The following is a 13,760-nucleotide window of genomic DNA, read 5'->3' as shown; positions in this document are numbered from 1 at the left end:
AACTTGATGGTGATGAACATTGCCGCCCGCGCGTCGGAGATCTGACGCTTTGGGAAACATCATCGCATTGAGGCTGTGCAAAAAGGCTCTCTCACAAGGAACGACCCCTGGACCCTGGTTTGCTGTGTAGGCAAGGGCTGCGCTAACGGGAATACTCTGGAGGACGGGCAGACCCCTTCATGGGTCGACCGACAGGCTGCTGCTGTGAAGGGGCCCTTCTGCGAGGTCTAGTCATGATCCTGGGCGATGGTGACTTTTGGAGGGGTTCGAGCAGGCATGCTCGTATCCCTGGGCACTGTGTGGAGACAATCCCACCGGTCACGCACCTGACCCTGACCGGAGATACCTTGGGGGTTTGGTAGGAACAGGGGTTCAACGGGCGGCCTGATTGGCCGACAGACCCCTGTCCGTAAGCAGCCAGCACGGATCACCAGGCAGATCGAGCTCCTCGCATGCTGCCCTCATCATGGAGGGGCATGGAGGGGTCGAGGGGCAGAGCTCCTCTCACGGGTGGGCTTATCAAGCCGTATCGTACCTCAGATAGATGGAGGGGCAGCTCCGGGCCTGCGATTATTGAGATTGGACGACCCTGCCGCATCCCAAGAGAGATCAGATGTCGCATCTTGACAAGTTTGCTGTTGAGATACCCTGGTGTTTCATTCCCCAATTGCTCATACTTTGTCGGTGTGTTTCGTCAGATGCTGCGATTGTCTTTCCGAGGATTTTGCAGAAGCTTTGTGCAGACCATCTCCTCATTCCCCTTCGCGCTTCTGGTGCATATTTTGCCCCTCCATGACACGACATGGTCTAGTAGTAGTACCAGCACCTAAGACCAGAGCTTCCGGCAGGTTGCCCACCCTCTTCCTCGCTCCAGGATGGAGGAGTCCCAGGTCATGCACATGCAGGCTTGGGAGGCAAGCTTGAACTGCATCATAATGAGCCCCGACAAGCCCCGATAAGCGCCCACAATGTGCTATACCATAGTACTGCAAGCCCACCTTCAAATCGCACTGCCTATGAGCTCGAAGCAAATGGAAGACCCATGGAAGCGATGGGGCTGCCCATGATCAGGGGCCGCTGTGAGTAATGATCTGTGACACTGTGGGGCGAAGCCGAATATGATGCATCGTAGGAGCGGCCCGAAGACGAATCAAAGAGGCCGGGTGTCTGGGCCTCTTCATTGCCTATGGAAAGGGAGAGGAGAGCATCACGGGATTATGAGCCGACATCATAGAGAAAAAGAATAGCTAACAAATGGCACCTATATCATCGGAGGCTCTTTCGGCAGGAAAGCCAGTGCAAGAGAAGAGCACATTGCGTCCTTTTACGGCAAACAGGGTGTGCTGCCGATCCTTGTCCGCCTTCTTGGAGTGGGAATTGGACATACCTGCTAGGGTGGCTCCGAGCCAGCGAGCTTCTTGTCCAGCGCGTGTTACATGACATGACATAACATCGTATGGCAGTATTCAAGGAGAGAGCCTTCTAGGAAAAGTTGGTGTGACAGTGCGAAGTTGCAGTTTCTGCGTTGGGCTGCCAGGCTCGATTCTCTCGGATGGGTCCTGGACCAGTCCAGACGTCAGCTTGCATTTCTTGCCTCTTGAGGCGAATACAATGCCACAGAGAGCGTGACACCATTGCAACAACCCCTCCCCTCCTTGCTCTCCCTATCTCCTGTAATGTGGATGACTATTGTTCTTTGCATCGAGGCGAGGCCTGCTGCATCTTCTGGGGTCCGCAGAGGCGTCGAGGCTAGGTCACTAAGCCGTTGCTAACCAACTCGGCTCGGCGCCGTTGGCGCTCTCAGCTTTTGTGTGATTGATTGGAATGGCTGAACCGGCACAGCAGCTCGTATACTTGGACTCACCATTGGTCTCTGGTGAGATCTGTCAGCAGCGCCTGGGCTGCCTCGCCGAGTCGGCTCGAGGCTCACGAACCCCATCTTCCCGAATGTTGCCATACAAGCAGGGGATGGCCAGGCAATTCTGGGGAAGAAGCACCAATGCACTCTGGCCGGCTCACATACCCACACACCTGGACCTATACACAGCCCGCCTGTGCGAAGGTCGCGTGAGATTGTTGTAGGGTTGCTTGTGCAGACTTGTCCGATGTTTGGAGTGTGGTTGGTCAGTTTGTTCGTTTGTCTTGGTGCCAGGTCTCATCTGCTCTCTCTTAACAAGATGACAAGGAATCAAATCCCATGGCCACTGTCGGTACACCGTAGTGCTGCTTTGAAATTGTCCGACGGCACACTCGTAGCTTGGACCCCCAGCACACAGCCAATCCAGAATTTGCGTGAAGCAGTTTCCCCTGCGGATGATACCTATGTGTTCGGCTGGTGATCGTAATGTTAACCCTCAGAGATTGGGCTGGCCACTCGTGCTCAGAAGCAGCAGGGTGGACGGAGCAGCGAAGAAGCTGTACACAAAACGGCGCGCGGGAAGCCACGCGGCGTTAATAGTTACTTCTTTGTGCTGATCCCTCGCGGTAATGTTTGGCCGCCATCGGACCCAAGCTCCTTCCGGGTCAGGTATATTGATCTAGGTCGCGCGCTTTCTCTCAACGGGTGTTGTATCCTACAAGGGGATAATGTCGTTAACCTCTCAAGCACGGGCCAATGTTGGCATGGTGAACTTAAGACTCATGGCTCGTCCACTTGGTGATCTACAGGGGGCGAGCGTGTGTCCGTTGTGAAGGGCCTCTCACTAAGAAGCAGTTGATTGCTAGCTTAGCAACAGCAGGTAGCCTTGCGGCCAGCCACGACTGACTGCTGACCGGGTTACCAGATATGGCAATGATTGCAGGTCATCATTGCGTCCGAGGTTGACCGATGGCTTGATGCGTGTGCACTTGTGCTACATACAGATGGAAAGGCTGACCAGCCAGCCGCCAAAAAGCCAGCCAACCAGCTGTTATTATAGGCAGCCTGACGTGCGAGAGGCAGCTCATCGCGCAGATATTTAGGACTCGTTTGCTGTTTGGACTGTTCTTCTCAACTTTTAAGACCGCTCCGCGTTTGCGCTTTCGATGTCTGTCCCAGAGCTGGGCGAGGGGACGTGTGCCGCGATGCAGGACTGCTCCGTCAAGAGGCCGACGCAGCGTAAAAGCAGATCCCATGCTCAGCAAGCTTGACGGTGGTCGGTCACTAGTACCATTGGCAAAGGCCGCAGCTATGGCCAGCAGCGCTAGTCTAAAAGGAGGCCCACAAGCGGTGAGCTGAGCAATCAGACGACGAGCAGGCTGTGGCGGGCATGCAGCATGCAGCAGAGGTGTGAGAAGGGCGTGACGAAAGGAGGGTGGTTGGGCTCCGGTCCTCGCACCTAGGCGGCAACGCACACCATAAAGGCCTGCTCCGTCAGATGGGAGGCACATCTGCGGTGATGGGCTGATGGAGCGTCAGGCTGTTGACGTCAGCATACCAAGTAATTATTGTCAGGATTCGACCAGCCTCGTTCTGCTGTCTGAATTTGCCACGTAACAATAGGACCACAGCACTCGAACAAAGGGTGACTAAGTGAGGCGCGGCGGTGAGGACGTGACAGCCTTGTGTGAAGGATGTCGTCCTGAGAGATTGTCGATAGGTCGAGCATGTCACGAAGCAAGAGGGAGCTTGCCTGTCTTGTGCTGCACGACAGAAACTGTGCTGTTGAGCCGGCTGCTAGAGTTTCAATCGAAGGCCAAGCACTGTGCGAAGTGTAGGTAATGCTGCACTTGGCTACGGGTTATGCATGTGTCATAACCTGTGTGTCCGAGTGGTTCGGTCTCAGGTCTGTTTGTTCTTGCGAGGCTCCATCGCACCAAGGCCAGCCTGACAGACGTACTCAGGCACGGTGGGTGCACTGTGCGACGACGACATCGTAGGGGCATCAGATGCAAGATTGTATGACAAATCGAAGACGATGGTATGGAAATGAACGGGACGGGCTGGGGCAGAAGTGTAATGGGGGCATCTTCGACCGTTCTGGTGGTCGTAAGTGATACCACCATAAAAACTAATAAATATGCAGTACATGGTCTGTCTGTACTATGTATGCTACCGTACCATAGTATTCTCGCCCTTGACGACGGACACAACTACAACCAACCGTCGCAGATCGGGTGGGGCTTGGCTCTGCTTCAGGTTCTATGGTACCGTGCTCAGTGGGCCCCCACCAGCGCCTGAGCCATTTCTCGTCCGGTGCGGTGCAGTGCATACAGAGAGTACCATAGTGTGTTATGGTACCATCGTATTGCTACGCGGCCAACAACCCTAGGGATCTCTAAATCACAAAACTTAATAATGTCTTTCTCATCTGGGCTACCGCTGATCACCAAGGTAGCCATCCAAATTGCCCAGCCTAAACTTCCTCCCATCCACGGAAGCTGAAGGAAATACTTCCTGGTATGCACTACATACTACGGCAATGTGTAGCTTATGTGAAAGCCTGGACCTTGCGGCGTTCAGGGTCAGGGGCTAGAGATGCCTGCGCTAGAGACGCCGAATGGACAGGGGGCCCGGGAACAACTGCGGTACCCGGACCCAGACCCCGTACAGTAGAATACAACGACGATTGGTACTGCTGGAGGGGCACTGTCGATGTGTGGTAGCGTATGTGATAGTACAAAGTACACCCTGCACTGGGTACGTACCCGGAACGAGGGTCCTGAAGAGAACAAGCTCTCCCACCAGTCTCCAATTCGTCTTGTGCCTTCCATGGTCCCTCCTCCGCAGCCGAAACACCTCGACCTACACCTTCACCTTCAACCTTCAAACCCCCCCCCCTTCTTCTTCTTTCCTCCTCCTCCTGTCGTCTTCCAATACCTAACAACCCTGGGCCCATTTTCAAACTCACCAACCAGTTGACGAGCATCAGTGTTTCTATCCCGGCTCAGCGGACAGAATCGCCTGGCCGATTCACTGTCGTCGTCTGGCAGAAGACATGAGATAAAGGCGGCCGACCTTTGTCGCTCCCTCGGCTCGACCCTCATTATTCATCCACCTGGCCAACTTCCTCTCTGACGGACCTACCACTCACCACACGTCAGGACTTCGTCGCCACCGTACGTCGGACTTCATTGTGTGCACACCTGGTCGGATATACATCAGGGAACCCGTTCGCCTGTCGAGGACCTGTTCTCGACTTGCGGATACCAGCAAGACCGCATCGACGGAATTGTCGCCCCTCTCGCAGACATGGGCAACGACGCAGGCCCCAAACACGAGCACATGGCTGCTGCAGTTGTTATGCGCAACTCTCCCCCCTCTGAGACAGAACATACGGGCGGTCAACAGCCTGAAGATACCGGTATGCTCGCTACCCACGAACGTCATCTTATCGTTGGTGCTGGCTGGCCCTACCCTCCCTGCGAGAACTCTTGACTTCACCCAACCCCCTTCTTTTTCCACGGTGATTGCGCAGATCTGGGCTAATACGGGCTATTTTTTGATTTGATTTCCTTAGAGGCCTCTACCATCACAGTGAACACCAAGGTCCCCGCCACCGCGCCCGCCTTCCCCCAGCCCAAGACTGACAAGCCTCGTCCACATGGCTGCAACACCTGCGGGCGCGCCTTTGCCCGGCTGGAACATCTGAAGAGGCACGAACGCTCTCACACTAAGGAGAAGCCCTTTGAGTGCCCCGAGTGTAAGCGATGTTTTGCCAGGCGTGACTTGCTCCTTCGTCACCAGCAGAAGCTACACCAGACCTCCGCACCCCCCGCTCGTTCTCGCAACCGCAGAGAGAGCGCGAGCGGCGCGACTGTCGGCCAGAGCCGTGCTCGCAAGAACAGCGTCGCCGGTGCCAATCCAAGTAGTGCCTCTGTCAACCCGGCATCGATGAGGCCTCGCGCCAACACTCTCAGTGCTATCGATCCGGCCTCTCTCCAACAATTCATGGCTGCTGCTACGCCTGCCATGTCTCGCATGCCGCCGACCCACAGCCGCCACAACAGCCTGATGGATTTTGGTGGCATTGCTCACAGCTTTTTTGACAGCCAGTTCTCCGGCATGTCTGCCGCCATGAGCCACCGCGGCATCCCCAACAATCCGCTCAGGGTCGAGACGCAGGGACTGCCTTTTGGCGGCGGACTTCGCACCGCCCCGCCCCATTCGTTTTTCGGGAATGACTACGCCATGGGCAGCATGTTCAGCAATCCCACGACTACCATCAATCCGAATATCCTTCACTTCGGCCCCAATTCGCCACATATTGACCCCATCTCCTCTCCCCCTTTCAACGGCCACCCTGACCTGGCTGGCCAGGGGGTCTTTGAGTCTGGTCTCGAGGGCTTGTCCCTCATGAGCCCCTTCACTGGGACGGATTTCTTCCCCAGCGGCAACGAGAACGCCATCGACGGTTCGTCGTCCTCTGCCATTAGCACTGCCAGCCCCGGCGGCATGAGTGATGCGATGATCGATGGCTCCAACAACCCGGCCTCGGCAATCCCAGCTACCACGTCGCCGTGGGCATCCGCGATGGTCTCGCCACAGACGGCTCCCTTCGGTGTGGACTTCGGCGCTCCTAGCAGCGGTTTTCCGGACCTGATGAGCGGCGCTCCGGCGTCACCGCTCCCTATGCAGTCCAACATCATCAATGACTTCTTCACACCGCCACCGTCACTGGGTACTTCTTTGGTGGACCTGCCAACCAGCACCTCATCCATAGCAGACTTGCCGGCTATGAGTATCGCGACTGCGAAAACTGCGTTGAATCAAGGTCTAGGCGCAGGCCCAGAGACGCCGACTTCGATAAATGGTAGTAATCATGGCACCTCACCCGTCTCGACAATCACTGATTCAACAAGACACGCCATCCTAGGTGCCCTCTCCTCCACCGCCTCGCTGAATACGACACTCGCCAGCCGCAGGCCGTCGACCTCCCTACAGACCTCGCCCCTGTCAGCGCACACCTCGAGCACGTCGCCTAGTGCAGATGCTGCCAGCAGCCTCCCAGACACCCAAGACCTTCAACGCTTTGTTACCGCTTACATCAGACACTTCCACCCGCATCTTCCGTTCCTCCATATCCCGACGCTGTCCTTTGAGACTCCGACCAAGACGACGAGTGGTCACTCCAGTGGGTTCGCCGGTCCTGCGTGTTTGGCGCTGTCCATGGCCGGTATCGGGGCTTTGTACGAGGCCGAACATGACAGAGCCCACGATTTGTTCGAACTGGCTAAGAAGATGATCCAAACTTACCTGGAACAGTGTAGGCTCTCCAACTGGCGCAAGGGCCACTCCGGATCAGCATCCGACCAGGGCTCTCACGACGGCTCGATGGACACTCCGGTATGGCTGGTCCAGTCGATGCTTCTCAATGTTATCTTTGGTCACAACTGTGGGGATAAGCGGGCCGGCGAGATCGCAGCGACCCACTGTGCCGCACTCGTCAGCCTCGCCCGGGGCGCGGACATGTTCGTCCCCAGCGATTCTGTCGACCGCAGGGACCAGGGCGCCAAGGTTGATATGGCCGACGAAAATGCAGAGTGGCTCAGCTGGAAGGTCCAGGAAGAGCGGAAGCGCACGCTCTATGCCATTTTCCTCCTCTCAAGCCTCCTGGTCTCTGCCTATAATCAGCCCCCTCACCTGACGAATGGTGAGATTTGTCTAGATTTACCGTGCGACGAGGAACTATTCGAGGCTGAGAGCAGCGCTGTCTTCAATGCCCGCGGTGGCACCATCAAAGCCCACCAGGACCGAGTCGCATTTCATGATGCCTTTGCGGAGCTGATGCACACGACCGAGAACCAGCGAAGGCTGTCTTTGCAAGCTGGTCAAACGTTCGGGTCTGGTCTTGACCCCAACAGTTTGCCACTGAGTAATCTTAGGCCAGGCGCCTTTGGATGCCTCGTCCTGATAAATGCCTTGCACAACTATATCTGGGAGACTCGACAAAATCATCACAATGGGCCCTGGACGAATGAGGATACCGAGAAGATGCACCGGACTATTGAGCCTGCTCTGCGGGCTTGGCATGCAGCTTGGAGCAGCAATCCAAAGCACTCTTTGAAGCGACCTAATCCTTACAACGAAGGACCGCTTTCTGCGGATGCAATGCCGTTGCTGGACCTGGCGTACCTGCGCCTTTTCGTCAATCTCGGTCGATCCAAGGAGAAGTTCTGGCAGCGTGATTGGCAAGGAGTCGCTGAGGAATTGGCTCGTGGAGATGACATTTTCCAACATGCCGAACAAGCGTCTTCCATTCGATTGGCGGGTGGGCAAGAAAAGATTTCCACGGGCCTTGCTCTCACGGGTTCTCAGACTGCCCAGCTCACATCAGACACAACAGAGCCACCAAAGTCACGCCAGGCCAGTTCCAGGCGAGAGAAACTTCTTCGAAAAGCGGCGTCCTGCGCAGTCGAGTCTTTACTGATGGCCGACAAGTTCAATATCACATTTGCCGAACTGACAAGCCGGGAACTGCCCTTGCAGTCCGCCATGTGTGCTTTCGATTGTGCACAAGTTTTGGCTGAGTGGATCGCTACCTTGCAGGACAGGATCGGTCAGTATCTGGGTATCCTCGGGCAAGACCAAGTCGACCTGGTCCAGGTCCCGGCGATCATGCTCCTCGCGGAAGAAGACACCCGACTGTTACACAGAGTACAGGACCTCCTGGACGGCTGGGGAAAGAAGCTGGAGATGGATTTTGTCTCGGGTCTACAAGGCGGTTACGCCGTCAAAATCCTGAGAACTACAGGTCACATGCTTTCGAAATCTAATGTTTGGCCAGTCACACGGTTGATGGTTCAGTGTCTCGAAACACACGCAAACCACATGAAGGCACGAGCGGAGAGGTCGGTCCGCACGCTCGAGTGAGAGCTTGTTTCGGCAGTTCGCGTCATGATACACACAATCCTCAGTAACTGGGGACCTTGGTCTTGAAGTTCGAAGGCACCTATCTCAACTTGACAGGCAACCGACAACAAGGGTGGCGGCATGTTCTGGGTTTGAAGTGTCATGAACACGAGCACACATTGCAGCGTATTACGGCGCCAGGAGAACACATAAGCGCGCACGGCGAAATCCTTGTCTTGAGTGTTGCATATCTTGATGAGACATCGTCTCGTCACTCTAAGTCACTCACTCGATCCACTGGATGCACTACATCGGATTTTACCTCTTCTTTGTCTTTTCGAGATGTTAGTAAAGGATTATGATCGGTTCCTATCTTGGATGAGGCGGTCTGAGAAAATCACGCGACGTTGTCAATGACTCACGTCATGGGTTATGAAGTATGAACAAAAGTATCTGGGAGGCATCCTCGTTATGCTTTCGAATTTTACGACTCGGGTGGAGGACATATATTCTTCCATTTTTTCCCTTGGGTGTTCACTTGGCTCGAAATGACCAAGAAGGGAGGATAGTTTGATGACTTCTATCAAGCCTTGTTTCACGTCCGGAGCTCGGAAACCTCGCACCTGATGAAATTGCTTCCGAGAACCACGACTGGAAAATTGTTATTTGGAACTGATGGAGTTCGTTGTCTCGTCATTATAATTCTTCTTTTGATGACCCCAGGGCAAATGATACCTCGGCTCGTTCGAGCGATGGTGAAAATAGCGAATTAGTATAGCATCATGAAGAATTCATACTATGTCCTTTGAGGTTCTCTTGTTCAATCACAGCACACTAGCCCGCCCTTGCCCCCTCCCTTTCTGTCTCGAATCCCTCTTGTGTTGCTGGGCAGTCACGCGCGCAATCGTCTTGCAACGCAGGCAAACTATCATATCATTTGATCCATGGATTCGTTGGAGGGGCACGAGTACCGACTGACACGACGGCTGGGCCCTATGAAAACGCCAGAACACGCAATGGACTTTTCCCTTTTCTTCTGAAGAAAAAATCGTCGTCTTCGGTGGAGAGTTTCAATTTCAAGACAATCCATATTTGTTCGTAGTCTGCCCTTTTTGGATAAAACCCTCACAGTAATCACATTTTGAAGGGCTTCCTGGTTGGGACAATGTGTTTAGTTCACCGGCTAATCGCCCAAGTATTAACTAGCCATGGTGGTAATGAAAGATCATGGGGATCGTGAGAGTCGCTATCTTGCAATGACATTATCGCAAACCCGTACAAAGAGAACTTGAACGCCCTCACTGAGTATATGCTATCTAAACAAACAAAAAGTCAATGAGCAATTCTAGGGTGGGCCCTCACTTAATTAACATGCTCCTCCTCCTCCTCCTCCTCCTCCTCCTCCACCACCACCATCACCATCACCAGCATCTTCACCAACAAACTCATACCTCAGCACTTGCGTGCTTCTCAACAGGAACCATAGCCAGATAGGTGAAGTGAACTGTCAAGTCGACCCTCATTACGCCCTTCTTTTTTGAGAAACAAACCCACTCGAGGTCAGCGTCCTCGTTGGCGCGCAGCGCTCTCTCCTCCCTCTCGGCGTCGGCGGCCGCCTTCTGCACCTCAAGCTCTAGATCGTCATTGTCTTTGCTTTTGCTTTTCTTCTCATGCTTGCCCCTGCCATTTACCATGCCCTTCCTTCTCCTCCTCTTCTTGTTGTTGTTGCGGCCCTTCTTTAGCCTCATATCCTTGTTCTCCTGCGTGCCACCGCTCCCCTTTTCAGAGTGCGAACACTCTGTGGCCTTGTGCCACTCTTCGTCCAGCCACTTCCAAAAGTCTGTCTTCTCGTTGTCTGTCTCAAGTCGAAATACAAGGCCCGGTCTGCCCTCGCACCGGTACCGGACTTCCCAGCCGCTGTCGGTCGTGAGGAAGTCCTGGGCCAGGCCTCGCAGCTCGGCGTGATTCCACGGCGGAGGCAGCTGGTTAGGGCTGGAGGCGTAGTGCATCTGGTCTGCGTACATGAGCGTCTGGCGTGCAGCGATGTCGAGAGTGCGCAGGGCGAGTGTATACAGCAGCGAGCCGGGCGCGTCGTCAAGGGATATCATGATGGCCGGCGCCTTGGGAGGGGCTGGGTAGCTTGCTCGGCGGCCCTCCTTGCGTGTCTCCTGTAGCTGCTCGTCGCGGCCCTTTGCCACGTTGTTCGTGGTGTTGATGTGCGGGACGGCCTCTATGAAGGCACGGACTTGCCTCCTCTCGGAGAGAGACTTGGATCGCTTGGGCAGCCTGAAGAGGGTCATGGACATTGACAGAAAGGAAGACGATGTTGATGATGATGATACCGAGCGTGGCGGACACGGTGGATGGGACCACTCGTCCTCGTCGGTGGAGTCTGCGTTGTACCGAAAGAGGAGCGATTGGAAGCTTCGGACAGAGGCCATCGAGGCCAGCTTCTTGAAGCCAGGCATTGTTGCTATGTTTAACATTCCGTTGGTCCTCGTGATGGCTTGTTGGGGTGAATGCGGTTGAGCTTGTTTGGGGGACGTATTTGGACTTGCTCTCTTCTTGATGGATTCTCGTACGTTCTAGGCTTGTTCGGATGCTGTTACAAGACGTGCCCTTTATGCCAACAGAATAGCACGTCCTGAAAAGATATGAGCCAGCAGCGAGTGAGCTTTGGCAACAGCCTCTGACAAAGAGCTCCGGAGTCAGTATCCTTTTCACTTGAGAAGCTCAGGGACAATTGAAGACGTTTGCTGCCAGCTCCATCATCGAGTGACAATGTTAGAACTGATGATGTTGTGGAAATCAGCGAGTAAGTAAGTCAAAGAGAGATTGGGGGGGGGGGGGGAGAAAGGAAGAGGGAGGATACAAAGGCCAGCAGTATTGGCGACAGTTTCCATATGCCAGGTTATAAGGGCTGGCCATTAGTCAATAACTTCACAACTGGGAATCTTGGGGATGTGTGGTGCGTAGTGAGACTGGCTCTCTACTGCTTGGACTCTGAGGTTGTACTCTCAAGCGATGTGGTGACCAGCAGAACACACAACAGAGAATCTGGGACACTGACAACCACGCCACTGTGACCGATGGTTCCAACATGTAATGAAGCTCTTAACATAGACGAGCATGCCATTGATTTGACACTGAAATACATATACAAGGCCTGTCACGATTTAGCCAACATCATTTTTAAGGCACTCAAATTGCCTTGGCCATGGTTGGACAAAATTCAAACCTTCAGCTTTTCTCAACTGACCATGGAACAAGGTCAGTGATAGATCATGGAAAGCTAAATTTGAATGTTAATCAACTAAGCAACTAATGAATCACAGATAATAACTTCAAAACTCATCATGAGGTCTCATATCTTGACTGCAGCTCCGGCTCTTATGATAGATGGACACATGTTTTCATTTACATTGAGCTGTACGAATGGACCTTTCCCACAGTTGGCATTGGCCTCCTCGATGCTTCCTCATCTGCGAAGCGAGGACGAACGAGGAAACGGTACTGGAACTGAATGCTCTTGCTTCTTTGGTATACAAGTGCTTCATGAGCCCAACTCATAGAGACTGCCGCCGCCATGAGCCTTTGATGGAACAATTGCGGAAAAGGGTAGGTTGTGACAGATTAGATTGAGACTTAGGAAGGATATTGATTTGAAAGGATATGGATTGCTTTGAACGTAAGAATACAAGTCAATGACCTCAGTATCCGGGACAGGGCATCGTCCTTCATATAATAAATCCAACCACATACCGGACCTCAGGCCAGCGTTCCCTTCTTCGTATTCTACTTCTACTTCTTCCTCTTCTTCTCCTCCGTCTCCGTAATTTGCTGTTCCTGCTATACGTGATGGACACCGCAGCATGTGAATGAATTGGAAATTATGGAAAGGAGGTCACGGAGAAGGGTGTTCTGTGTATTCTAGCGAGTTTGGCAGTAGAGTCTCTGGATACGATGATCTTGCCAGTGTTGTAAAGAGGCGGACGTCCTCCGGCTCCAGTTTCTCCCCCGGTTCTCCCCTGTGGTCATCGTCTGGACGCTCTCTTTCCTCACCGGATCACGCTAAGCATCGGTCTCAACCTCCCTCTTCAGTTGTTGCCTGCGATTGTATAAATCCCGGCTCAAGACATTCTTGAAGCCGCGGTTCTTGAGCTCCGTCATGATCTTGCTGACCTGCCAGCCCTGCCTCAACCAGCCGTCGACCTCGAGGCCGATCTGAGGCGGCAGCTTGCGGCTGCGGGGGTCCTCACTAGGGTCGGAGGGCGGGTGGTTGTGGGCAGTGGTGCCCGGGGTAATATGGTGGTGGACGACCCACATGTTGCTGTCGCGGAACGTCTCGACACATTCAAACTTGAAGGGGCAATTGCACTTCTTGGAGGTGCGCTCGGGAACGCCAGCCGTCTTGCTTGCCTCGCTGTAGCGGGCCTCGCCAGCACGGAAGCAGATCCAGCGTATCTTGCGCTTCCCCTTGCCCATATCACGCGTGCCGCTCATGCGCATGGAGTAGCCGCGGGGGATGGTGTACTGGTCGAGCTCGAGCTGCATGGTGCTGCGGCTGGAGATGGGGTAGCCCTCGGGTGGGATCTCCATGGGGATGATATGCTGCAGAGCCTGGACCACGACGGAATTCGAGGGAGCTGGCGGAGGGGGAGCAGGGGAGGCGAGCTGCGTTTGTGGCTGCGACGGTTGCGACGACGACGGCTGCTGTCCTTGTTGCTGTTGTTGCTGTTGCTGCTGCTGCTGCTGCTGCTGCTGCTGCTGCTGCTGCTGTTGGTGCTGCTGCAGAGAGGGAGGATTGGTGGCGCTGGCGAGGGCCATGACGGGATCGTTGTCGACGCCATTGGGGTTATGGCTGTGACCATGGGCCTGAGTCTGATTGTGGGAAGAAGAGGTAGCAGATGGTGGCGGCGGTGGGTTACCTTGGAACTGCGACGATTGTTGTTGCTGCTGCTGCTGGGAGTGGCTGGGATTGTTTTGCCCT

The 13,760-nt window shown here is 54.4% G+C and overlaps 3 protein-coding genes across 3 annotated transcripts; 1 reads left to right on the top strand and 2 right to left on the bottom strand.

Annotated features, from left to right (window-relative positions):
- Positions 1 to 5,129: 5,129 nt before the first annotated feature.
- Positions 5,130 to 9,580, top strand: M406DRAFT_271854 (uncharacterized protein). The gene is made up of 2 exons (XM_040918126.1): positions 5,130 to 5,282; positions 5,439 to 9,580. Exons 1-2 carry the CDS (start codon positions 5,171 to 5,173, stop codon positions 8,789 to 8,791), a joined length of 3,465 nt encoding a protein of 1,154 aa, XP_040781550.1. The 5' UTR covers positions 5,130 to 5,170; the 3' UTR covers positions 8,792 to 9,580.
- A 488-nt stretch (positions 9,581 to 10,068) lies between these two features.
- M406DRAFT_326034 (uncharacterized protein) lies at positions 10,069 to 11,238 on the bottom strand (the record flags this gene model as incomplete). Its single annotated transcript, XM_040920038.1, has 2 exons — positions 10,069 to 10,086; positions 10,222 to 11,238. 2 exons carry the CDS (start codon positions 11,236 to 11,238, stop codon positions 10,069 to 10,071), a joined length of 1,035 nt encoding a protein of 344 aa, XP_040781549.1.
- Positions 11,239 to 12,429: 1,191 nt separating this feature from the next.
- On the bottom strand, positions 12,430 to 13,435 carry M406DRAFT_271850 (uncharacterized protein). Its single transcript, XM_040918125.1, has one exon. It carries the CDS (start codon positions 13,367 to 13,369, stop codon positions 12,842 to 12,844), a length of 528 nt encoding a protein of 175 aa, XP_040781548.1. The 5' UTR covers positions 13,370 to 13,435; the 3' UTR covers positions 12,430 to 12,841.
- Between the last annotated feature and the right edge of the window lie 325 nt (positions 13,436 to 13,760).

Source organism: Cryphonectria parasitica (genome assembly GCF_011745365.1).
Source record: "Cryphonectria parasitica EP155 unplaced genomic scaffold M406scaffold_1, whole genome shotgun sequence".
NCBI classification, from domain to species: domain Eukaryota; kingdom Fungi; phylum Ascomycota; class Sordariomycetes; order Diaporthales; family Cryphonectriaceae; genus Cryphonectria; species Cryphonectria parasitica.
This window is presented reverse-complemented; position numbering and strand designations above follow the sequence as displayed.

What these genes read in the sequence shown, in the direction of transcription:
- M406DRAFT_271850 (XM_040918125.1), bottom strand. Translation starts at nt 13,369, where the DNA reads ATGGAGATCCCACCCGAGGGCTACCCCATCTCCAGCCGCAGCACCATG.
- M406DRAFT_271854 (XM_040918126.1), top strand. Translation starts at nt 5,171, where the DNA reads ATGGGCAACGACGCAGGCCCCAAACACGAGCACATGGCTGCTGCAGTT. An exon ending in TCAACAGCCTGAAGATACCG is followed by an intron (nt 5,283 to 5,438) that starts GTATGCTCGCTA and finishes TGATTTCCTTAG; the next exon opens with AGGCCTCTACCATCACAGTG.